We start from the raw sequence: 27,133 nt of genomic DNA on the forward strand, positions 1-27,133 counted from the left end.
AAAAAAAAGAAAAATATATATATTTAATATAAAAAAAAGAAGTTTACAAGCATGGTGGCCATGCTGAATACACACAATGTGTTTCTATTTTACCAAATTATACTTTTATATGACAAACGTTTGTGGCTCTGCAATCAATTTGAATCCTTGCCCTAGCTGCTAGGTAATAAAACCCCTACAAATGCGTTACTTTTTGTTTCTTTGTAAGCATTTATTCATTTCTCTATTGTTTTTACAGAAGAATCTTTTATCATGATTGCAGCGGTAGCTGCAACCTAGTAAAGAGCGAACCACAGCCCATAGTAACCAAAAATTAAAAAATAAATTTTGAAAAAAACTACCTAGTTAAAAAACATTGCCATCTTGCATTGACTCAGGAATGGTAATTATTATTTTGATTCGTCTTAAAAGTAAAACTTTATGCGAAAAAAATTCATGGTGATTTCGAAAAAAAAACCTTTAACCCCTCAAAAACGGCGTCAGATCAAAATTAAAAGTGTACTATTGGAATAATCATGGTCAAAAGCCTTATACAGGGAAATTACAGTGAATAGTGGAATTACCTTGAAAAAAAAAGGAAAATCACATTTTTACATCAGCAGTACTGATCTGTCTCCTGTTTTTTCTTTCTTTCTTTCTTTTTTTTTCAACAGGCCCAGTGGGCTACCTGAATATCATAAAGTGGCTTAATGACTCTTTCAAATCTGCAAGTGCCATATGGCACTAAAATGGCAAGTTTTTTGTCATTTCTCATGGGGTGGCGCTAGCAGGCTATCAGAACATTGTAAACAGATCTTTTGTAGCTCATATACAAGTTATTGCTTATATTTACGTCCTCCATATAAATTCCAACATCAGCATGTTCCAGATATTGCTAAGACTCTTGGTGCCGTTTCTCAAGCGGAAAAGCTGGGGCCAATGGGCTAGCAGAACTGATAAGAGTGATGTTTAATGACTCATTTGAAAGCTATTGCTCATATATACGTGCTTAATTTATTATCAATTTTACCATTTGTAAGTGCGATATCGCACTGAAAAGAACACATCTGGTGCCACTTCTTAAGTGGAAAAGCTTCGAAGCACAAAACAGGTACTATTTTAATAGTTAGGTTCCAGAACCCTTAGCTGGAGGTTTACAAGAACCCCTCCTAGCCCCCTTAGTAATTTTCGTAAATCGTCTGCTCATCAGTAAGCTACTGAAACATTAGCTTGCTACCACATTACCGTAGATAGATGTTTGATGGCTCAGTTATTGGCTATTAATTGCATTGAATAGGCTTTTAAAAATTCTACCTTCTCTTAGATTTCACAGATTTCAATGTTAACTACTTTCTTGGGAGAATTTTCAATGAGCTCTTTGTCATGCGACCTAGTAAAGAGCAAACCACGGCCCATAGTAACTAAGAGTTAAAAAATGCTAAAACAGTCTTTTTTTTCTGACCTAGCAGGTTACTAGAACATCATAGAGAGATGCTTAAGAGCTGATTTAAAAGCTATTTCTCATGTCTACGTGGTTTATATAAATTCCACGGACCCCACCCCCCCAAGTAATTGTGACATACTTGGAACCTCAGATAACTCAAAACTTTTAAAGCCAGTTCCAATTTTAAAAATAAGAGGTTGCTATCAAGATGATTAAGGTGATTTAAAAGACAGTAAAAGACATGGCCTCTTTTTTTATTATTAGATAAAAAAAAACTAGTTTTTTTTAACTGCAAGTAACTAGCGATATTAAAACTTAAAACGAACAGAAATTATTCCTTATATGCAAAGGGTTGTCCCCTCTTCACCGCCTCACACTTTACGCTAAGGTTTGACTCTTTCTCACAATTCTTCTTTTAAAAAAGTAAAAAACTTTAGCATAAAGAGCGAGAGGTTGATGAGGGGACGACTGCTTTCATATAAAAAATCATATTTGAGAGAGTCGCTGACGCGGCGCTGTTGAAGGAACAACTTTAAAAGTTGGTCTTTGATTGAAATTAAATAAAAAAAACAAGTTTTTTTAACTGAAAGTAAGGAGCGACATTAAAACTTAAAACCAACAGAAATTACTTCGTATATGAAAGAGGCTGCTTCCTCATCAACGCCCCGCTCTTTACGCTAAAGTTTGACTCTTTCTCTCAATTCTTCTTTTTAAAACAGTAAAAAACTTTAGCGTAAAGAGCGGGGCGTTGATGAGGAAGCAGCCTATTTCATATACGAAGTAATATCTGTTCGTTTTAAGTTTTAATGTCGCTCCTTACTTTCAGTTAAAAAAACTTATTTTTTTGTTTAATTTCTGAACGTTTTTGAATCGATGCATGTTTTGATTTTGGCTCTCCGCAGAGGAATAATTAAAACGAAAATTTTTTTTTTTTTGCTAAATGGCTTTCTCATAATTTTGATCGAATGATTTTGAGAAAAAAAGAGCGGGGGAGGAAGCCTAGTTGCCCTCCGATTTTTGGTTAATTAGTAAAAGATTTACGTAACTTATAAATTAGCTTACGTAAAGAACTTTTGTATTCTCATATTTTTATTACATATATGAGGGGGTTCGCCCCCTTGTCAGATCCTCGCTCTTTACACTTGAGCTTTAATTTTGTCCCAATTCATTAAGAATGACCCCAGAATCACAAAAGCCGTAGAATAAATAGTTGAAATTACTTAAAAATACTTTAGCGTAAAGAGCGAGGTATTAGGAGGAGGTGAGCCCCTCAAATGGGTAATAATTTCTGTTTGTTTTAAGTTTTAATGCTGTTCATAACTTCCAGCTGAAAGAATTTTTTCATATTTATTTTTTCATTGTTTTTTTTAAATAATGCTAGTAAATCCTGCTCTCCCTTCATAGAAATTTTCTTCTCCCATGACAAATTCTCGATGGAAAGTTCCCCCAGCATATCCCCCTCTTCTTAACCCCTCCCCTCAACCAAAAAAATCCTCCTGAAAACGCCTGTACACTTCCCAATAACCATTACTATATGTAAGTACTGGTCAAAGTTTGTAACTTGTTGCCCCTCCCACGGGGACTGTGGGGGAGTAAGTCGTCCCCAAAGACATAGTTATAAGGTTTTTCGACTACGCTGAATAAAATGGCTATCGCAGAATTTTGATCCGTTGACTTTGGTAAAATAATTAGCGTGGGAGGGGGCCTAGGTGCCCTCCAATTTTTTTGGTCACTTAAAAAGGGCACTAGAACTTTTCATTTCCGTTAGAATGAGCCCTCTTGCAACATTCTACGACAACTAGGTCGATACGATCACCCCTGGGAAAAAAAACAAAAAAAAAAACAAATAAACAAATAAACACGCATCCGTGATATGCCTTCTGGCAAAAAATACAAAATTCCACATTTTTGTAGATAGGAGCTTGCAACTTCTACAGTAGGGTTCTCTGATACGCTGAATCTAATGGTGTGATTTTCGTTAAGATTCTATGACTTCTAGGGGGCGTTTCCCCCTATTTTCTAAAATAATGCAAATTTTCTCAGGTTCGTAACTTTTGATGGGCAAGACTAAACTTGATGAAACTTATATATTTAAAATCAGCATTAAAATGCGATTCTTTTGATGTAGGTATTGGTATCAAAATTCCATTTTTTAGAGTTGTGGTTACTATTGAGCCGGGTCGCTCCTTACCGGGTTCGTTACCACGAACTGTTTGATCAGTTGTTTACGTGGCGCTACTGAAGGAACCAGTAGACTTTTGCTATGTAGGTAGATGCTATTGAAAGATCAAGGCAATTTGAACTTTGCAATGGAGTTGAGCCCGAAAACATATAAAGAGGATTTGGACATGGACAAATCAAAGACTAACTTTAAAGTAAGTCTTTGATTTTAGTCAGTTGTTGACGCGGCGCTATTGAAGGAATTAGTAGATTTTGCTATAGATGGTATTGAAAGACTAGAGCAATTTGAGCATTGATGGACCCGAAAACATATGAAGAGGATTTGGACATGGACAAATCAAAGACTAACTTTAAAGTAAGTCAGTTGTTTACGCGGCACTATTGAAGGAATTAGTAGAATTTTGCTATAGATGCTATTGAAAGACCAAGGCACTTTGAACTTTGCAAGGGAGTTGAGCCCACAAAATATTTGACGAGGATTTGGACATGCCACTAATGCTAATTACAGGTAAAGTGTCCCCAATGGAATATACTGAATTACACGTCAACTTTTCAGAAATCAGGAATGAGTGGTAGTCAACTGTTGTTTTGGCTTAGCTGATGAGCCAAAAAATAAGTTAAGTCAAAAATTGTGATATGATAAGCCTTCAATATATGTTACCGATAGATGGGACTCAAGGAGATGCCCCAAGGGCTAAAGAACCACTCCCGGCATAGGAAAATTAGCCAGTGAAAACTGTCTGTTTCTTGGTGGCTTTCAACTTGATTTCGTTGCTCGAATGGTTAACTAAAATATTTTGGGGAGCTTATAATGTCACTTTGGTTACAATTTTTGACTTTGTTTATTGGCTTAAATAAATGCGAGTCAACTGTTGTGGCCATTCAATTTGTCAACTTCATTTACTGGTTTATCACCTAAGCCAAAACAGGTGACTCAAAAGTATTTATTACAGATGGATGGGAATCAAGGAGATGTCCCATTTAGTCTTTTTCTTCTTCTTTTTCTTGTAAAAGACATAATCAATTTGGTGCTATTAGAATAAGGAAACGTGTCTGTTTTGGAAAATTATTTTACTTGGAAAAACAGAAATCATAATAATAATTAAAATAAAAAAAGAAAACGCCAACAGCACCCGGTGTTCCCAGGCGGTCTCCCATCCAAGTACAGACCGGGCCCAACGTTGTGTGACTTCCAGGATCTGACGAGACTGGGTACTTTCAACGTGGTATGGCTGAGAGATTTGTAACAAAATAGTTGATGGTCAACAAAGTGAAAAGAAATAAAAAAAATGCCAAATTTTAGCGAGTTCATGAAGCATGGTTTCAGTAGAATAACATTTAGAAAGAATCAAACCATGTTTATTCATTTAATTTTTTTTCAACTTTTTTCCTTCCGAAACAAAGCTGGAAGCCCCCAAAATTTTTCTACCTTTGATGACAACCCTATAGCTTCCTAATTTAGATTTGTCAAATTAGAAGGCTCTTGTTTTTCAAACAGCTCATCGAATTTCGTAGTAAAATCTATTGGTTTTTGGGGGAGGTGAGCTCCCTCTCCTATAATAAATTCCTATGCATTGTAACTAGATCAATGTGCGAGCAAACTTTATTTATTTTAATAAAAGGGCAAGTCTCGAAAATTTATTTAGATTTTGTCGGGGTACAATTTATGAGTTTTTTAAGAAGAAAAAAAATATGTCCCCCGTCTCCAGTAAATTCTTGCGCATTTGTTACTAATTAAATGTGAAGGCCCCTGTTTTTGCCTTTTTAGATTCAGTTTATTTTCTTTTCATAGGTTTGTCCTTTCCACGTGGTCACGTGCTACATTATTATTCAATTAATTGGTAGCCCTTAAAAGGGCTGTTGGGTATCTTGAAGTAGGGCCGAAGTTCATTTAAGCCTTTGCCGGTTTTTCAGTCTTCTTTGGTAGAAGGACTGCTTGAATGTTGGGCAAAACGCCTCCTTGAGCAATGGTAACGCCCGACAGGAGCTTGTTCAGTTCTTCGTCGTTTCTAATGGCAAGCTGAAGGTGACGAGGAATGATGCGAGTTTTTTTGTTGTCTCGTGCAGCATTGCCCGCAAGCTCAAGGACCTCGGCCGCCAAATACTCCATCACTGCTGCAAGGTAAACGGGTGCCCCTGCACCAACTCACTCCGCATAGTTGCCCTTTCTCAGAAGACGGTGGATTCTTCCAACTGGGAATTGAAGACCGGCCCTATTTGAACGAGACTTTACCTTTCCTTTCACTTTTCCACCCTTTCCTCTTCCTGACATGATTTCTTGGTTACAAAATTCGCTTTGACTACAATCACCACAAATTCACAAGGCTGTCTGTTTCTGAATAACAAAAGCGCAAACTATTTATACTGGAGCCAAGAGCTTGAGTTCCTCTGAAAACAAATTTGTGTGAGAACTGTAGCTTGTATAAAAGCGGGTCGAATTTTACAAACACTATCCAGTCGAAAACTAGATTTTGTCAAGGAATCATTGATTATGGCACCTAAAACTTCAGGAAAAGCAGCAAAGAAAGCTGGAAAGGCACAGAAAAACATAACTAAAACTGATAAGAAAAGGAAACGAAAGAGGAAGGAAAGCTAAGTCATTTACATTTACAAAGTTCTCAAGCAAGTGCACCCTGACACTGATGTTTCCAGTAAGGCCATGAGCATCATGAATAGCTTTGTCAACGACATCTTTGAAAGGATTGCCGCGGAGGCCTCTCACCTAGCTCACTACAAGAAAATGTCCACCATCACTAGCAGAGAGGCTCAAACTGCTGTGAGGTTACTCCTTCCCTGGGAACTTGCCAAGCACACTGTTAGCGAAGGTACTAAAGCTGTAACAAAATACACAAGCTCCAAATAAGGTGTTTTCTCCCGTCTACTACCGCCCAATTAGCTGGGCCCTAACAGACAGCCCTTTTAAGGGCTAACACCCTATTTTAAAACCTATTAAATTACTTTCATTGCTCGTAGCTTTGATGTGTGAAATCTCGGGTAAAGTCAATAATACAACTTGTCCATTTTCAAAATTCCCTTTTTCGGTGGTTGGTCTCAATTTGCTAGTATAGAAAGTAATATCGACGGATAGTTGGAAGAGAATGGGGGGGGGGGTTGGCTTTTTTCAACACTTTCCCTTGGAAACCATAGAAAGCCTTTTAATAGGTCTCTTGGGAATTTCTGGATGCTGGCCTAATTTTGCGTTTGTATATGGTTCTTTTTAATTAGATTTTGTTGAATGCCACACCGAATCAATGACCCATTTTATCAATAATGAGGTCTATCTTAATAATTTCAACCACTTTGTTATTGTTTCAAGCTTCTTTTCTTTCTTTTTTCTCGCAGCACAATAATGTTGTTTAAGGATATTTCACGTGTTTGTTTGAACCAAGTAGTGGCCCTTAAAAGGGCCGTTGGTTAAGAATCAGTTATATAGAATAAGGGCACTTAAGCTCTCTCGCCACGGATACGACGGGCAAGTTGAATGTCTTTTGGCATGATGGTCACCCTCTTGGCGTGAATGGCGCACAAGTTGGTATCCTCAAAAAGTCCAACTAGGTACGCCTCACTGGCTTCTTGTAGGGCCATCACAGCCGAGCTCTGGAACCTTAAGTCAGTTTTAAAATCCTGGGCAATCTCTCGCACAAGTCTCTGAAACGGCAATTTCCGTATCAAGAGTTCGGTACTCTTTTGATAGCGACGAATCTCTCTTAGGGCTACAGTTCCTGGCCTATATCTGTGTGGTTTCTTGACCCCACCAGTGGCAGGAGCCGACTTACGTGCTGCCTTTGTCGCAAGCTGCTTTCTAGGTGCCTTTCCACCCGTTGATTTTCTTGCAGTTTGTTTTGTCCTGGCCATGTTGATTGTTTGTCTCTCTATAGTCAGGGCTGCCAAATTTTTTTTAAGGAGTGTGTCACATTTTTTCCAAAAATGTGCTTTTTGTGTCATCTCAGATTCGACAATGTGTCACAAAATGTGTCATTTTTTTGCCACAAGTGGTATCATATTTAATTGTCAAATCTTTATTTAGAGTTTTGAATATATAATCTTTTCCAAATCAGTTCAAAAAGGAGTAAACTTAACCTTATCCTATTATCTTGGGATCATGACCCTTTTATGGCGTCATGAAAGAAATAGAAACATTCGATTAAGTTAATGTTACACACAACGAATTTGTGTCTGAGCGGCCAACGAGGCAAGTTTACATTTATAAAAATTTTAGGGACAATCAATTCCGACAGTAAATTGAAAATAGACTTTTCGTATGACGTCGTAATCGTAATTGGCTCTATACATAATAGGTTTTATTGGCTAAGCTTTTTATTTACTCAATATGTAAGCCATAAGCCATATATTCGCCATATTCAACCAGCTTCAATGTACATATTTGTTGGTGCCTTTTTAAGCCAGACGGATTATTCTGAAGGAAAGACATCTCTGGATATTTGTAATCTTGTCCGAGGTGGGATACCTCTCCTGTACTCCTAAAAATGGGAGTTGTTGCTTATGCATACAGGTTTGGTAAACTGCATGCTGTTTACTTTTTACTATTAAGTATGTACCAGTTGGCTACATCAAATACTCAATCAAAAAGCCTATTAAGTTCAGATATTCAGCGTGGATTTAAATTTGAAATTTCCGCATATGGCTGTTTTCTTCGCGTAGTTTAAATTTTAAATATGGTGATGGCATCTGTCCTGTATTCCGCACTGTTTGTGTACTACTGCCACAGTTAGGTAGTGCTATTCCCTTACATGAATTTATAGCTTTCATGGAGGTAGAAAATTGAAATTTTAATTTTCTTTTAAAAAACAAGACTTGGATGACAAAATTGTGTCATTTTTGTCGATTGTGTCATTTTTTATTGAAAAATGTGTCATTTTCGCGTTGATTGTGTCATCATTTCGACTTAATGTGTCATTGTGTCACACAACATCAAATTGTGTCATTTTGACACAAAATGTGTCAATTTGGCAGCCCTGACTGTAAGTAGTTTTAAGTAAGACGGCACTAAACCCTTAAGGTCCAAACCGGCGGTACTGATCTTCATTTCATGGCCCTTCAGCCAGGAAGTGCAATGGGGGGTTGGGGGTCAACCATCCTGTGCTTTCACACACCTTTCCTGCTTACCTTCCCCAGATTTCTCCAGGTACCCATTTAGAGCTGGGTCGACTCTGGCTGAGCTTACAGAGTCACGCCACTGACCCCCGTCCCAAACTAAATAACTGGTCACAGCAGGGATCAAACCCGTGCCCCTTGGACACAGAATTCCCATGCCAGCGCGCCAACCACTCAGCCAAGACGACTTAAGAAAGTTCCACTGTCTTAAGAACAAATTCCCTACTGTCCTACTTGTTGTCTGGGTTTATGAATACCAGTTTTTTTCTGTTGGTTGTTTTGAAATAATGTAGTTTCCAGATTCATACCGCATTCTCGTAAATATTGTCAGAGTGGACCATAAAAATAAGAAAGGAAAGCTGATTAGTTAAATCTGAAAATGCTTTTCGGCCGCTAAAAATTCGAACCATTCCTGAAGACATCTACGCCTTAAAAGGAAAGCCACGCTTTCTTAAGCTTTTTAGTACCATGTATTTTTTAGCTTATCTACTGATTTGACTGAATTCCCGATTTTTTGTTAATTCTTTAAAATATATATGAGTGTCAGATGTCAGCCAATTCAAACAATCAGATATTGTTTTCATCGTCCTTTGTACTTCAATTCAACTTCGTAAGAAAATGGACTTAATCATGACTTTCATTTCCGCTGCCCTTGGTACTTCAATTCAACTTCATAAAAAAATGGACTTATCAGGACTTCATTTCCGCTGTCCTTTGTACTTCAGTTCACTTCGTAAGAAAATGGACTTAATCAGGACTTCATTTTCGCTGTCCTTGGTACTTCAATTCAACTTCATAAGAAAATGGACTTAATCAGGACTTCATTTCCGCTGTCCTTGGTACTTCAATTCAACTTCATAAGAAAATGGACTTAATCAGGACTTCATTTCCACTGTCCTTGGTACTTCAATTCAACTTCATAAGAAAATGGACTTAATCAGGACTTCATTTCCGCTGTCCTTGGTATTTCAATTCAACTTCATAAGGATATGGATATTATGACTTAATTTGGGACTTCCATTTATCCAAAATGAGTCCCTTTACCAGCACAAATATAAATCTGTGGAAGGACAGAAAAGACTTTTATGCTCAAGTCAAGGTAACAAGCAAATCAATATTCCAATATGTTTGAAGAAATCCCTTGAGATCCTTATAACAGTTTCTCAAGGATCCTATTTCAGACTTCAGCAGATTTTCTGGGGTGTAAGTAAAATTGTCAATATCTGAAATCAATAAATTCCCATCAGAGCTAGAATGAATTTAATTTCACATTAATTTGAAAATGTTACAACTTTTTTAGAGTCATGCTTTTGTTTCAAGATAGGATGAAGAGTTATGGGTTAGTTTAGATTATAATATATTCAAAGTATTTAAACATATTAAATTCCATTTAGTTAAATGTAAAGATGTTCAGTGAAGGTAACCTAATATAGAGATAAAGATATTTGTGCTTTAAGATATCTGTATAATGAAGAAACAAATCCGTTGGTGGTTTATTTATCTTTGAAACTTCCTCTCCTTATAACAATTAACAAATTTACAAAGAAGAAGAACTGACTCAAACAAAACGCGTCTCATGCGTGGTAATTCAGATTTTATTATATGAAAATTCTCCGTGATAGTGAATTTAAACTTAATGAGTTTTACATAAATAATTTTTCAGACCATGCATCCTTTCAATTACGATTAAAAAGGAAGTATAACAATGACGGATAAAGATTTTTAAGACAGTGAAAAATAAAAAAGCAAAACCATTTTAATACTTAAATAAATAGTCATAGTTAAAATATTTCGACTTCACATCCAGAAGCCTATATCAACGGAAAAAAAGATGTATATATATATATATATATATATATATATATATATATATATATATATATATATATATATATATATATATATATATATATATATATATATATATATATATATATATATATATATATATATATATATAAACTAGCTCAAACAGAAAATGAAAAAAAAAAAAAAAAAAAAAAAAAACAACACACAAATGCTATATAAAAAACAAAAAGAAACTTATATTTTACGAATTTTACATATCTGTAATTCAATTTTGAGTTTCGGTTACTATTAACAACATTCGCTTTATATTTACCGTTCATCATCATTAGTGGTTTGATAATATGATGGAATTATTTACGCTTTTGAATATTAAGTTTTGATGTTTTATTAGCTTAAAAGCCAGAAAGAAGGCAATTTGTGAGCAAAGATTGGCAAATTCGACTTGTGACAGGTTAGTCCTAGTATTTACCGAAATGAGCCGGCGAAAGTCCGAAACTTGCTTTTGAATATTATTACTTTTGTCTTTTACCAAACCGTTTGGTAGAAACCCATTCACAGTGACATTGCTGCTAACACCGATATTTAGCTAGCGATAATTTGAGTCAATCAAAATTTTTCAACCAATCAGAAATCAATGAAAAAACTAATTTGCCCAAGTTAGAGCGAGCTAAATTACGAAATTAATGCAATCTCATTGTGAACGGGCCTTAAGTGCAACTATTTACAGTTAGTTGCTGGATAAAATCCTTACCAACGAAACAAAGGAATGCGAACGAAAAATATTTAAAGCTAGTGAAAAAAATAGGAAATTTCGCTCTGGTTTCATAGGAGGTCGCCGGGGTGCCTAAGGGTACAGAAACAGACCTTTGGATTCCGTCAGGTCTGGTGTTTTGTTGAGAAGGGATATTTGGTATCACATTTTTCGTTCGATTGAGTCATCCGTTAGGTTTTCACATTACCCCGTTCTAGGAAATAAGAGAGAGAAAAGAGAGGGAGAGAGAGAGGTACCAAAGCTTTGCGTGTCGAAGCTGTTCTTCTTATCTTGACGTTGAGAGCAAAGAATAAAATTTCATTTTCAAAGCTTTCCAGTTGGAGAGGGTGGGAAAGATAGCCCTTTAAAAAAAATTGCATTTGCTTCATTGCTCAAACTTTAAGTTTGAACCAGGGAAAAGTGTCAGTTTATTTTTCAAGCGCAGTAATGGAGGGATCCTCCTCTTTATGGAGGTGTCTGATTTCAAAATATGTAACATTTTCAACTTGTTGCTTAACATTTTACTTAACATGAAAAATTAGACATAAAAAATCTAAAAACACAAAACCCACTTAAAAAACTAAATATCCCCTTAGGACTTAGGAAATCTTTAAGTGGCAGAAAATAAAACACTAATTAATAACGTTTAAAATAATTTGTCACCGGCTAAGGATATCGATAACCTTTCGTACAAAAGTCAAATTCTTTAAAAACCCAAGGAAGCTCAGTTTTCAGTAAATCATCAGTTTTTCAGGATCTTATATAAATAGGAAAATATTTTAAGTCGCTGTATTTGAGCCAATTTTATAGTAATTTATTATTGAAAGCTGAAAAGTAATATTTTTGTTTGTTCAGGGTTCAACTAGACAAATTCATTAAAGTGAGTACTGCTATGCACTAGAATAACACTGCGGCGGTTAGGGTAGGAAATGAAGTTAGTAGCTGGTTTCGTATTAAATCAGGAGTCAGGTAGGCCTGTGTTCTAACCTCATTTACATGGGTCATCTTAATGGACTTTGTCTTAAAGAGTACAGGAAAGACAATGCGAGAACGAATACGGAATCAAATGGCGAAGAAAAATTTTCGTGGACTTAGATTATGCTGATGATTTAAGCATCCTTGATGAAAGTGTGAACAAAATAAATGAGCTGTTTGGGGTTTTACGAGTTCAGGGTGTAAATAAATGTTTTAAAGTTAATGTTAAGAAGACTATTACACAAAGGCTAGAAATAAGTGAAGATAAAAAGATGACACTGGGTAAACAAAAGATCGATCAAGTGGACAGCTTCACTTACCTTGGTGCATTATTAGTAAATACGGTTGGCGCAGTGAAGATGCTAAAAGTAGAATAGAGAAGGCCCAGGGTGCTTTTTTTTCACAGTTAAAAAAGTTTGGGAGAATAGGAAGATAAGTCTGTGAACCAAGAATCGAATTTCGGAAGCTACAGTGATGACAGTGGTCCAATATCGTTCTGAAGCATGTGCGCTCCGAAAAATGAAGGAAGATTTTCTCGATATTTTCCAGACAAATTGCCTACAAAAAAATACTTTGGGTACCCGACTGACTGACCGTATTTCAGACAGAAGGCTCTACGAAAAGTGTGCTTCAATCCCCTTTTCTAGGCCTACAGTGAGGGATAGTTTGAGACGGCTAGGGCACGTTTTGTGGATGAAGGATGACAAATTACCAAAGATCGTCCTTTTCAGCCAACCATTCTAGGGCTAAAAAGAAAGCAAGTTGTCCTCGGTTGGGACGGAAGGAAGTCATAAACAAATTTAAGAGGAATTGGAGGTTCCTGGGAGGGTGTAAAGAGGAAGGCTTTGAATAAATTGAGATGGAGGGGGAGCGTGCGCAGCTGTGTTGGCCTCAGGCAGCTTGGTGCAGCGGTGATTTGTTAGTTGTAGTAATTAAGGTTTAACTTTGCTTTTTACTTCCATCAGAAAAACTTAATTTTGATAAGATTAATATTAAGAAATTATATTAAGATTAATAAGATTAATTTTTATTTGTTTTTAGTTTCCTCAAATGTACAAAATAAACCTTAAAAAAAGATCTTAAAAAAAAGAACCTTAAAAAATTCAACATAGTTTTTTTGTTAAAATAGGGTATTAAATATAGGTTTTACTTCGTGCCTCTCTAGCACCTTCCCAGTAAATTCGTCACATAGATGAGTTCCGAGGTGTATGTTATCACTGGAATATTTAAGAAGTTGCAGATAAAGTTTCAATTACTTATAAAGTATCGACCTTCAGTAACATTATTTTTTTTTTGCATGTGACATATAAAGTTTACTCACTTACTATATAGTATCACTTTCAGAAAAATTTGAGCAAGAAGCACCATTTGTATTTATTTTTGCACTCCTGATTTCTTAAGCAGATTTTAAAATTTGAAATTAAAATTTAAAATTTCTTTTAAAATTTCTTAAGCAGATTTTCATGAAAGTATGTACTCCACTTCTTCCAAAACAAGGCCTAATTTTTTTTTCTTCAGGGCTATGAGATAATTCCTTTATCTGAAACATATATGTAAGGGTGGGAGGGGGGGGGGTTAAGGATTTGTGAAAGCGGAGAAATCAGGCATAGATTGCAAATCAACGATGGAGAAAAAAAATTCGTTCCTCAAACGCTCTGTCCCTTATTTAAACAATAGCTTTTCAGACTAGCCTTAATTTTCTTTAATACGGTTAAAGTGGGCAATTTCTTTTTTTAATTCTTTTGTAATTTTATTTATGGTAATTTTTGGCTGCAACTATCAGGCAAATGGCAGCTAGCTAGCCTTTTCTAGCCGACCTAAAAAGCAGTCAAACCTACGTAAAGCAAATACTAGATCTCAACAAACAGTGCGCCTTAAAAAAAAAAAAAAAAAAAAAAAAAAAAAAAAAAAAAAAAAAAAAAAAAAAAAAAAAAAAACATTCACCTAGCTGAACTGCTTTGTTCTTTTTTTCGAAAAAAAAAAACCTATTCGTAAAACGATCTGTTTATTGCTTCTAATCATTTTTTGCTTATCTTATTATGGTTTTTACCATTTTATAACATCCCCCCCCCCTCCTCATGAGTCACTAGTAGAGATTTGTTAGTGCTATAATTGTATAATTCCTTGTAAAACTCGGAACTAAAATATCAGTGAAGTACGGCTTCACTGTCTTGGTAATATGTGTAAATAACCATCTTTGATTTCACTATGTTAGTGAGGCGCGACTTAAAAGTCTCAGTTACGTATGTAAATCAATAATTTTTATTTCATAATGAAGTGCGTGCAACTGCACCATCTCGCTAATGTCAGTAAATACCCAAGTTTGCGACTTCACCATATTTTATTGTAACAGCAAAACTTATATAAATATAAACTACGCTTACAAACATAGGCCTACAGATCTTTCATTCAAATGCAGTGATGGAATCTTTAACATGCTTAGCAGCTATTCAATAAGAGTAGAGAAAAGAAAATATACGTTCGGAAGCAGCCCACCCTCCCCTAGATATAGACACTTGACACGAAAATCGTGCCTATGGGATTGGTCAATCCTGCTCAGGGATCAAGGGATCCCTGATCAAGGGATCAAGGGGAGGAAAATGACGATACGATAGAAAGCAGAGATTCATTATGAACGTTGCGTCTACAGAATTGACCAATTCCATCAAGGAACAGAAACATACAATCTAGTTCACGATCTTCTCTTGCTTTAGAGAAATGAATTCAATATCCTTATAAATCTTAAATAAATAAAAAGAAAAATAGGTAGTATAGACCATCCTCCAGGCAAGGAATGAATCAGCCAATCCTGCTTTAAGAAATACCCATATATATTTTATAAAAAAAAGAAGAAAGAAACAAAAGCCAGAAGGAAAGAAAGGCAGTATAGTTAGCCCCCCCCTTCGAATGTTGACAGTTGGTAAGAAAACTATATCTTTAGGAACAGAAAATCCTGCGTTAGGGAAACAAATTCGAAATCTTTAAACACGAGGATTTGATACTAATTCAAAAGTTAATGCTCATTGCACCCTAGATAAGAAGAGAAAAAGACAATGGGTAGTAGAGATCCCCCTCCAATTTCGCAAATATTAAAATTTGACAAGAGCACTGATACTATAGAATTAACCAGTTCCAAATTAACAAAACAAATTCTAAATCATCTTCATTAGTTTCTAGAAAACCTATAAATACCTTAATGATAAACTTAGCGAAAAAGATAATTAACTGATTCTAGTCCTTGAAAAGTAACAAATATCATGCAGTATAGCTAATAACTGTGGGCATAAAAAAGTGAATTGTGATTGACCCCCCTAATCAAACAAGAAATTTTTTACTTGAGCAAGCAGAAAAGTAGTTGGTGTCACAATCGTTTCTATAGCAATAATTTTTGAACTAGTAACATTTAAAATAATATTGGTTCATTAATTTAACAAAATCAGTTAAAAGTAAAAGCAGATACTTTCGAAAATTAGTTTAAAATACCAAGGACAGCATTAATGAAATTAAAGTTTTTGAACTGGTTTAAGTGGGAACTAACACAACAATATATAATAAAAACTGAAAATTTGGGATTTCAATTTTGGTGAAAATGAACCCCATTTGAAGTCATACAGTTCTTGGTAGTAGACCCAAAATTAAAAAAAAAGGAAGAAAAGAAATGTTGGTAAAAAAAAGGGCAAAAATAAGCTAAAAACATGTGTTTATAGCTTAAAAAAAATATTCACTTAGCTGAACTTTTTTGTCCTTTTTTTCCAAAAAAAAACTTTATCGTAAAACGATTTGTTTATTGTTTCTATGCATTTTTTTGCCTATCTTATTATGGATTTTACAATTTTATAACACCCCCCCCAAGAGTCATTAGTACAGGTTTGTTAGTGCTAACATTGTATAACTCCTTGTAAAACTCTAAACTAAAAATATGTATTGCGAAATAGATAAAGAAGGTGTAGCTTCCCTTTGAAGGTAGGGTTGCCTTTAGGAATTAAGAGACTGTTAATGTTTTAATTTTTACGTACAAAAGGAGTTTTCAAATTTAAATGACTATTGTTGCTTATTGATGTTCATTACTGTTAAAAATGTGAAATGGCCTAAAATATTCATAACAATGAAACAACCCAAAGGCAAATCTTTTTGCCTTTTTACCGTTTTTACCGTTAAATGCCTTTTTACCGTTTTCAGGTATGATGAGACCTTTCTACCATTTTTACCGTTTTCGGGTATGAACACACCTAAGACGGTCTCAGAGGCAGTTTAATGCTCTCATTTTAATATCCTTAGTAATTTAAGAAATCGGTTAGGTATCGCTACATTTTCCCACCATTTCTTGCGTTTCTTTTTCCACTGTTCTTTAGACAAATCCTAGGTAAGAGAAACAAATAACAGAATTTTCAAATAGTAAGTAAGAAAAGACGATTATCAAACGTAGAACTTAAATTAATCTTGGTTAAAGAGTTTCAAGTAAAGTAATCAAGAGAGTTAAAAACAGAATTAATAACACAATACAAAGCAATTTCTTTAACTGCACATCTGCTAACTTCCAATACAGAAGTAACAAAGTAAAAGAGAAAAATGTATAAAGCATAATATAAAAAATATAATAGGCTCAACAAAACTGCAAAATCACAAACACAAATTCAGAAAAAATTACCTAGGGATGTCCCAAAAGTCGATTTACAGTAATGACAACTATAATGCTAAGACTAGTGTAAATGACAAGCCAATTGTTAGTGCTTTTTTTTTTATTTGTATTTCTGTAATTACGCTCTTTACATATTATAAATGTCAATGATTCTATTGGCCTTACTCCAAATACCCCCCTCTAGATAAGAAACAAACACAAAAGTTCGAGGTTACTAAAAAAATAACTGCTTAACATATTGAGGAAATGAAGCATCAATGAATGTGAAGTTGAATAGTAAGAATAAAGCCATTAATAACAATAAATTTTGGATAATCAGAAACCTAGAAAAGATAACCTGTCCACGCATAGGCATTTTATTTAAAACTTGTAGTTTTGTTTGTGTTCAAACTTAAGGGAATTTTCCAACAATAAGAGAGGAGCTCTAGCCGTGTAGAGCAGACTTAGTTCAACAAAAAATTCCTCGGAGAGGAAAGGGGTTGCGGGTTGAGTTTTACCCTCCCCCTCCACATTCATCGTAAGAATAATTCAGTTAAAAAATGTGGGCCTAAAAATGCATTTCGGCTTCAGACTATGGCTTTATGGTGATTTGTCACAGATTTCTTAAAATATTAATGTCCGAATTATGAACAGCCAGTTTTAGCAGTAAAAAGAACTATTTCTCAGATACCGACGATATTTATGGTGTGGTCTACGTTATTTTCTGTAAGGGAAAGGAAGCTAATTTTAGGTACTCCCGACTTTAAACCAGGAACAGATATCGAGTTAGAGTTAGCGCAAGGGAGTAAGGAGCAAGTAACTAGTCCAGACATTTAAGTAATCAGCAAATTTTATCAGCAAATAATTATTAGTTTAATCTGCAATTTATTGTATCAGTTTCGTCAGTAATACTATTTTAAAGTCACGGTACCAACTTGCCATTTGTCTTTGTAGGGTGTAAAGGCAGTAGGTTTAGCCCTCCAATCTTTTCCCAACCTTTTCCAACTCACCCATGCACGAATCCCCCCCCCCTAAATGTATCTATAATTCCCAATAACAAACCCTATCCGTAAACAATGAGCAAATTTCATTTGTCTTTTTAGGGTGTAAAGGCAGTAGGCTTAGCCCTCCAACCTTTTCCCATGAATATCCAAACCTTAAGTTTTTTAAAATTTTTACCCGCATCACCATTACACCCACAAAGAAAGAAAAAGAAGAAAAGATTAATCAAACACACGCAGCCAGGTTTCTGTCAAACAACACAAACTCTGTGCAACACATACTAGAAGGACAATAATATACGATTGTCGTACATAAATGAAATTGAGCCGCTATACATAAACAGTTTCCATTACCTAAACACTTTAATACAATATATAATACTATAGTCTACTTAAGATACTTTAAGGCTATATGAGCTGCTAGGTAGCAGGAACTGCCAATTGGAGGAAAAAGTGTCACAACACTAACTTTCTGGCCAAAACAGGATTGCCAAATACAAGGGTACAGGGTACAAGGGTACATGAACAGGGTGTCTCAGAAGTGACACAACATAAGAATTTTTCAAGTGAACTGCACTTCGTGCCAGCTCTACATCCCCAAACATATTTTACACCTTGGCATCGGAGTTGTGTTTTGCCCTTCAGTCCACCTTCAAATTAGCTGTGGTAACCCAGAAAGAGGTGAGTCACAAAGTATAAATTATGCAAAAGAGCTGATAAACTAACAAGACTAATTTGAATTTTCCGATTGTTATTGAATGACGGGTGTTGTAAATAATAATAGTAAAGATAATAGTAATAATAAAAAAATAAGGATCTAATGCGACAAACTCGATTGTAATATCGACGACGCATGAAGTAAAGAAAACAAAATGAAAAATAAAATCAAATAGGCAAGAAAAACGAGGTAAACTTCACGAGAAGAGAAAAATGTAAGATTTTTTTTTTTCGTTTTTTTTTCTGAGCACTGAAGACGACTTAGTGAAGGCCCTTGTTGAAATATCTGCTTATTTTCGTTTCCTATTTTTAAATTGGCTGACACTACCCGTCGTTTTTCTCGCCTATTTGATTTTATTTTTCACTGATTATTTTTTTTTCTTCTTCGCTTCATACGTCATATGTAGCCAGTGTGGTCTTAAAATGTATTTTATGATATACATCTAGTAAATAATGGGCGACAATGATAAAACCTTGAAATTTCAGCGTAAGGAAGGGGGAGGGGGTGCGAGGCAGCGGTACAATAACCGTACTTTTTATGTGATTTTTTCTTTCCTCATTGTCAGATGCTGAAATAATTACACTCAGGGTTTCAGATTTCATGTCAAAGCTCTACATAAGCTTGACACCGAAATATGAGTGCAGTAGATGTGTCTTTTATGAAAACCTAGATGGTGCGCATATTCTGTGACGTCCAGTACAAGGGATTTTTACCTTACAAGAGTAAACATAGTGAATAGGTTCCCTTAATTTTTTACTCTTCGTAAAAATTGAGTTCTGTAACGACTTTCACGAGAACGCTAAAAGTGTTACTTCAGGTTCCGTGGAAATCCCTGGCTTCACGACTGTCTTGTCGGTGCTGGGTTTAATTTTACCAAGAACAAATCGTTTGTATATGCAAATGTAAATATTAAAATAATTCTTTTGTGGATAATTTTTTATTAATTCATTTTTTTTTACCAAGAATGGGTAATTATGGTATGTCGAAGAAAAAAATGGACTTTAGTTCTGTAAGGTAACTAATTAAAAAGGCACACTAATTTTCTGGTCAAACAGGGTTGCCAAACAAAAGGAAATGTGTGTATAGAGCAAAAAACAAAGCTGTGTCAACCCCCCAGTCCCGATATTTTACGGTAATACCAAATGTAAAAGTATCGTTTTATATAATCTTGCTAGTTACTGTAAGTCTAATACGTCAAATTTTTAAGGTCTTCTGAATGTATTTCAAATTAGCTACCTATGCCCTTTGCCCTTGGGCCGAATTTATTTAAAGCTCAATAATCACTAAACTGTTTCCCATAATGTGCGAACACATTTAAGTTAACTAGGGGCTAGATTTTAGTGAATTGAAAGCTCGCTTCAACAATTTATTAGGGCACAAACTAGAATACATTTACCAGATACCTGAAACCCAAGGGGAGGAAAACAGCACAAAAACAGGGGAGGAAACAGCACATTTACCAGATACCTGAAACCCAAGGGGAGGAAAACAGCACAAAAGTCATTTTGTTTCAGGTAAACTGGTAAATTAGGTGAAGTAGGGAACTTGAAACTGAGTAAGTAATCATACTGGGACACATGAGGGTAAATTTCTCAATATTGTCCAAAATACCCCCGACAAGAAAATTTATGAAAAAGACTCTAGAATACACAAAAAATATACGTAAATGGGGCTAAAAACATAAAAAAAATACAAATTTGTGTTTAGTTCACAATATAAATTATTGATTCCAACCTCTAGAAAAACAGCTTGGCTTTCTTCTTTTAGGAATTTAGACCGCGGTCACATGATATTAAGGAAAATATTACATATATCAATGAACTAATTAAATGCTTGTCTGAAAAGTAACATTAAGAATCAGTAGTTTAGAAGTTCATCACTTTCATTACATATTTTACGCCAGAATTATTTTTAAAATTCGATCCAATAATGTTCAGAGTTTTGTTAAGTTTTTTTCGATTGTTAAATCTTAATCTAACCCCTTTAGTAACAGTTAAAAATACCTACTAAATGAAAAACAAAAACAAAAATTAAAGTACGCCAACGAGATTCACATTCAGGCAGTTTCGAATCAATCTTAAATAAACACAATTTTTTCACTATTGTCCAAGCTGCTCTCATCATCTTGTTGCTGAGCAACGGAATGTTGCGAGGAATGTATACGATCAGCAATACGAGGGAAAGTTTGACCCCTTAAGTAAGTACTACTCACTTGCCTTGCAGTATTAGTATTCACAATCGGGCTACTTCCAGACCTAACGTGTCCATGCTGCACCATCTCCGTATACGGAATAGTCGTTGGACTGAAACTGCTAGAGCTAAGTTTCAGCGTTTTCAGGTTCTTCTTTTCTTCGCTTAGTCTTAAGGGCAACATTTGTTGAACAGAGTTATCACGAGCAGGAGGTGACATCACAGCTTGAGGAGGCGCACTAGACGCCAGTTTAGAAGCAAGCTTTAAGGGTAGTTGCTGTTTCACTGAGCTACTCTGAACTTGTTGAGTTTTCTGCAAGTTTGATGAGCTTAAAATACTCACTTTTTGTTGATTTGTAGCACTGAGTAAGTTTATTGGAAGGCTACTCGCACTACTATCTCGTTTGGTTAAATTAGCGGGACGTTTTGCGTCGCTTTTACGTCTGTCCTTAGCCCCAGGGGGAGAAGCACCACTTGATTGAGGAGAATTATTCTCATCTTGGGGTGGGGGTTGTGTATTCGTGGCCACAACAGCGTTATTTGCGGGACTTATAATAATACCTTGTGATTTCAAAGCTTCTAATTTTTGGTACAGTTTTTCCCTTTGTTCTTTAATGTCTTTTTGTTCAGTGCGAAGTTGATCCTGAAAAAGAAACAAAATATAATTAAAAAAAGAGAGCCCATTAGCATGAGCATAATTATAATACGACACGACTACTTGTCCATGGATTATTCTTTGCGGTTTATTGTGTATGGCTATGCTGTTTGGCCTATGTAATTGGATGGATGAGTAAGATTAAGGCCTCGTTCAAGTACTTATCTATATTAATTACTAAAGTAGGAAAATAGTCTTCCTTTCCCCTTCTGTCTTTCTTTTTTGTTTATATATATATATATATATATATATATATATATATGTATATATATATATATATATATATATATATATATATATATATATCATATATTATTAATTATCATATTTATATTTTATTTATCATATATTATTTAATATTTATTATTTATTATTATTTTTTATACTTTATATTTTTTATGTTTGGTTTTATGGTGTGCGTCTGTTTCTGTGTTTGTGCTGTTGCACTGGTGATTTCTTTTTTCACTATAATAAACTAATAAAAAAAATAAAACAATTATAAAAAATAATAATAAAGTAAAAACTTACATAGGATGATAGGAACCTTTAGAACTTATCACTTCCAAACCACTATTGTTGTTTTGGATATCTTTTTAAGACTGGGCCCCAATGAACTTGGTTAAATGAAGCTTTATACTCTTTACGAACAGATACGCAATTACGCTGTATTATAGCCTCTGAAACTGGGAAGTGTTGAGGAGGGAGCGATACCTTCCTATACGGAGTAATTCCTATTTCTTTCAAGTTTTAGTGTTGCTTCTTACTTTCAGCAGAAATTTTTTTTTAAATTTAATTTCTGATCAGTTTTCAAATAATGCCGGTAAATCTGGCTCACCCTTCATGAAAAATTCCCTTCTTCAGGAAAAATTCCTCCGTGGAAAGCTCCTTCCGCCCCCTTAAAATACCCTTTGCACAATTCCCCTGTAAAGCCCCATTCGGACAATTCCATCCTCGCTAAAAATCCCTCCCCCCACCAAAACGTTCTTGCGGACGGTTCAGGCTGAAGAATTCTCCTTAGCATTCTTTCATTTGACAGAGACTTTAATTTCTAATCGTTTTCCCGATCGTTCCACAAATCCTACTTCCCTGAAAATTTTCTCTCGTAAATCCAAAAACACTAAAAATAGCCTCCAGATAAGTCCCCCCCTCCGGTATATCTCCACATACAAAACTGAGATGGCAAAGAGAAAGTAATACAAATAAATAGAAACTCGTATACGAATTCTGTTAAATCCCCACAGTGCAAAATTTCTTCTGGCAAGTTCATCCCCAGAAAATTTTCCCCATATAAACTCGCCCATGCACAAATCCCCCCCCCCCAAATGTCTCTATATTTCCAATAACAAACCCTATCCGTAAGCAATGAGCACATTTCATAACTTACAGGCCTATCCCCAAGGACTGAGGGGGTCATGTTACCCTTAAAAAAATAGTTATTTGATGTTTGAACAATACCGAACAAAATGACTATCTTAAAATTTTGATCGGACAGCTTTGGTAAAAATAGGCGTGGGAGGAGGGCTAGTGGCCCTTCAATATTTTAGGTCACTTAAAAAGGGCACTTGAAATTTAATTCCCGTTCAAATGCACTCTCTCCCCATCTTCTAGGACCACTATTTCGATAAAATCACCAATGGGAAAAAAAGCAAATAAAAATTAATTCCGTCTTTTAGAGTTTCGATTACTATTGAGCCAAGTCACTCCTTACTTACAGTTCGTTACCATGAAATGTTTGAAAATTGTCTAAGATTTCGATAATGACATTCTCCTTGAATCATGAAAAAATTAAAAAGATCTGATAAGGCTGGATCACTCTCATTTTAACAGGTAATCAAAAGAAATTTCCTTTACTACATATCAGTTTTTTGATAAGAGGCTAGAATCAAAGGAAATAGATTTAGAGTAACAATGTAATAAAACAGACAAAAGAAAATGTAAAAATGAAAAACTTTGAAAGTAAGAAAAGAAGGCTAGAGTGTAAAAAGAAAATAAAAGTTAGAGAGTAAAACGATTAGAATAAATAAAAAAAAACTTATGGCGTTGTGCAACTTAGAGACAAATTACAATTTCTCTTCACATTAATACATCCTAAATAGAACAGTTAATCTCTTTTTTGAGGGGAGAAAGTTCTATCCTTACTGATAAGAATTCATTGATTCTCGCTTAACATGAGGACTGAGAAAAAATAATCTTTCCTGGAAAATAAAGGTGATAAAAACCTCATTAGCTGAATGCCATTTGACAGGGGAAGGAACGATAGTCGAAAATCTTCAAATAGTTGACACTGGAATTACATGGAAAAATTGACAACATCGATTTTTGCATATTTATATTTGTTTCTCATAACGATATTTTATGGGAGCAGGGAAAGTGTGATATCAATTCTTGGAATGCTAATTGGGGTAATCGTAAGTTAGCATTTGAATTACATGTGTTTACAGAGACAAAAAAACATAAAGAATGTATAAAGACTAAAAACAAAAAAACTAAAAGCAAACAAGGGAAAGTAAAAAGAAACAGGAAAGAAAGAAAACGGAAAAAAATTGAAGAGCAAGAAACACAAAGATTATAACAAGCTATTATCAAACACGGTTGATTCCTGGTAAAAAAAAAACAACAAACAAACAAAAACAACTACATTTGAATAAAGTGTGATACAAACAAAAAGCATACAAACAACAACAGATAATAAGGAAATAATCTAAGACCGTTAATTTTTTTTATCGCTAATAGAATATTTCACCTCTAGATCCGAAGGCCGTCCTCATCAAAGCACATATACAAATAAAATAAGACTTAAAATAAAATATGTCATCTTTGGAACTAAAAGTGAAAATTAAAACAATCCAACAATCATCACTTCAAGGAAGCTTATCCAGGACTGAAATAATGATTCTAGGACTGTTTTGCTTTTAGTTGTAATGATGACGCATTTTATTGTAAGTCTCGTTTTATTTTTACATGGGCTTTGCTGACGACAGCTCCAATCTTTGGTCTTTGGACAACTCAATTTTTGGACCATTATCTCAATACGATCACAGCTGGAAAAAAAACAACACGTATCCATGATCTGTCTTGTGGCAAAAATTTCAAAATTCTACATTTTTGTATATAGGAGCTTGAAACTTCTACAGTAAGGTTCTCTGGTATGATGAAAATGATGGCTTAATTTCAATTAAGATTCTTTGAATCTCAGAGGGTTTTTCTCCCCTTTTTCAAAAATCGGCCAAGTTTTATCAGCCTTGTAACCTTTGTTGGGTAACACATTTGATAAATCTTATATATTTGGAATCAGCATAATCAAAGGATATAGAGTCAAATCTACATCCTTGTTTAAATCTTTGGAAACACATGTAGTTTAAATGCTAACGTTACGATTACCCCAATAAGCATTCCAAGAATTGATATCCTTGTCCAAGGATATAGAGCCAAAATATTTACTTGTTTTACCTGTTGTAGTTTGTATGATGGAGAGTCAGTGTCGTTATTTATAAGCCAAGCAAAGAGTGGTGTAAATGCAATCTGACTTGTAGCCATCTATTAGCAATAATAGAATATGCTGTAAAATACAGCAAGGGCGTGACGACTCAAGCCCCAAGTGGAATATCAGTGGTATTAGGCATACCAAGTGGTATATCAGTGGTATTACGCATGCCGAATCAAACTTCTCGCGTTTCTTTTTTTATGTAAGCCCACACTTTTTTTCATGAAAAAACAGCCGATATTGTTATTTAATTATTATACAGCAGAAAAGACCGTCTTAATTGGCATGTCTTAATTGCCAAACAACGACATGATAATGATTTTCTTTTTAGGGCATATAACCATAGCGCTGATAACGCGAGAGTAGAGCACAGTTGTATTTTCCTTTTAATCTTAATATTGAAGCAATACCCGGTTAGAAGTTTGGAATTGCAATTGGTACGGAAGAAGAGGAAGGCGTGGTCACTTCCATTTGTCTAGCAAGAAGGCTAATAGAGGAGAGCAAGGCGGTAAGATGAGGCGAAATTTGTTCACCAAAATTTGTGTATAAGCTTCCTAAGGTGTACTAATCTGATGACTGTTAATTCACCAATTAAAACAGTTTTTCAAGCTTCTAAATTTAGCCAATTGTAGGGTTACTCTCATGGGAAACAACAATATTAAATATTTGGACAGAAAATTTTGGTACCACTTACCCGAAGCGCCCATTCACAATAATGCAGGGGGGGGGGGGATATTTTAAAACTTACTTTAAAGAAAGACAAAAGAAATTATTTTCAAAAATTCAAGGGTGGGGCAATTCTTTTTTACTGAAAATACAAAAATATATTTTCAAAGCCAGAAGGGCGAAAAACCTAAGGGGCGACTGCCCCCTCCCGATTGACGCCCTATAACAATCCAATTCTAGCAAAATACTCTACATACATGTTGTACACGGAACAAGTCCAAGAATCACCCATATGAAAACAATTTTTTAGTCGGAGGCACGGAATCTGGCTGCCAGAGCAAAATTCAATTCATGTTATAACTTAGCTTTAAGAAGAACAATCCGAATTGATAATGAAACTTGACAAAATATTTTTTTTATTTTGTTCATATATGATCAAATCCCTATTTTCATATTCGATAGCGAAAATGGTTAGATATTATATTTTATATAAATATATAAAAAAGAGCAACAGTAGTATTTTTTTTTTTTACAAATACCCTGCCTATAAGATTTATTATTTTCCGGTCACAGAACCGACTTTTTAGCATCTGACGCGAGCGTGGAACAAACCCAAGAATCACCCATATGAAAACAATTTTTCAGCCATAGTTGTGGAATCTGGCTGCCGGAACCAAATTAAATTTCTGTCAGAACTTATCTTTAACGTTTAACTCTTCGGGTGGGGAAAAATTACCCCACGTACTTTAGTTTTTGAGATTTCACAATAACCCCTGGGGCTACGCCATCGTGGCTCCGTGTAATCTTCAAAGGCCACATGGAGAATTTTTAGTGATTCTGTCAACCTACTGCATCCATTCAGAAAGGAGGTTAGGGGGTCTGAGGTAGTTTTTTACCCCACCCGACCTCTTAAGTAACAAAAACAAAATGAAAACTGTCAGGGTCAAATATTTTGAAAAATGGTTGTTAGAGAGTCTGAATGGCTAACATTCAATGGGAAGACTATAGTTGCACTACTTCCATCATTTATCTATACCAATAGTGAACGTTTTGCAACATTTTTAGTAGTAGATTTAGTGTTTCTGCTGTTCCAAATGTATTTTTTGTCAAAAAGTTGAATATTTTTACCCTGTTTTGCCTTTCCCTTCCATTCCTTGCCTTTCTAGGAAGTCCAGAATAGCAGCCACAAGGAACTAACTGATGAAGAAGTCAGGGAGCTTCTTGAAAGAAAAGAAGGTCTATCAGATGTAACAGATGAAGATGAAGGTCACAATAAGAATCCTGATTTTCAGATTGAAGAGGACGTCGAAGAAGATGCCATTGAAGGTGAAACTGACGAGGAGGAAGACGTAGCAGTCCGTCAAACTAGTTCTCTAGATGTACAGGAACCCCAGACCTCGAGTATGTTAGACGAAGATGAAGTTCCTGTTGCAAGGCGGCGGAAGAAGCCCTTTGGCGTGTTTACCGGTAGAGACGGTAGAACGAAATGGTCTAAGCAGCCACCGCTAACTTCACGTACTCGCTCTCCCAATATAGTATCACAACTA

The 27,133-nt window shown here is 35.1% G+C and overlaps 2 protein-coding genes and 1 pseudogene across 2 annotated transcripts in view; all 3 read right to left on the reverse strand.

The window, feature by feature from the left end:
• Positions 1 to 4,725: 4,725 nt before the first annotated feature.
• LOC136038293 (5S ribosomal RNA) lies at positions 4,726 to 4,844 on the reverse strand (annotated as a pseudogene).
• Positions 4,845 to 7,048: 2,204 nt separating this feature from the next.
• LOC136037585 (histone H3) lies at positions 7,049 to 7,459 on the reverse strand. Its single transcript, XM_065720306.1, has one exon. The coding sequence runs from the start codon at positions 7,457 to 7,459 to the stop codon at positions 7,049 to 7,051; it is 411 nt and encodes a 136-aa protein (XP_065576378.1).
• A 13,038-nt stretch (positions 7,460 to 20,497) lies between these two features.
• Positions 20,498 to 27,133, reverse strand: part of LOC136037586 (rho guanine nucleotide exchange factor 28-like) — a 330,822-nt gene continuing 324,186 nt past the window's right edge. The window contains exon 36 of the mRNA XM_065720307.1: positions 20,498 to 21,424. Within this exon, the coding sequence (XP_065576379.1) occupies positions 20,669 to 21,424 (756 nt within the window). The 3' untranslated portion in view covers positions 20,498 to 20,668. The remainder of the gene's footprint in view (positions 21,425 to 27,133) is intronic.

The sequence above is a fragment of the Artemia franciscana genome, chromosome 17 (assembly GCF_032884065.1).
Source record: "Artemia franciscana chromosome 17, ASM3288406v1, whole genome shotgun sequence".
Classification (NCBI taxonomy): Eukaryota; Metazoa; Arthropoda; class Branchiopoda; order Anostraca; family Artemiidae; genus Artemia; species Artemia franciscana.

Bases quoted from the DNA above. Each gene is read 5' to 3' on its own strand.
- LOC136037585 (XM_065720306.1), bottom strand. From the start codon at position 7,459: ATGGCCAGGACAAAACAAACTGCAAGAAAATCAACGGGTGGAAAGGCA.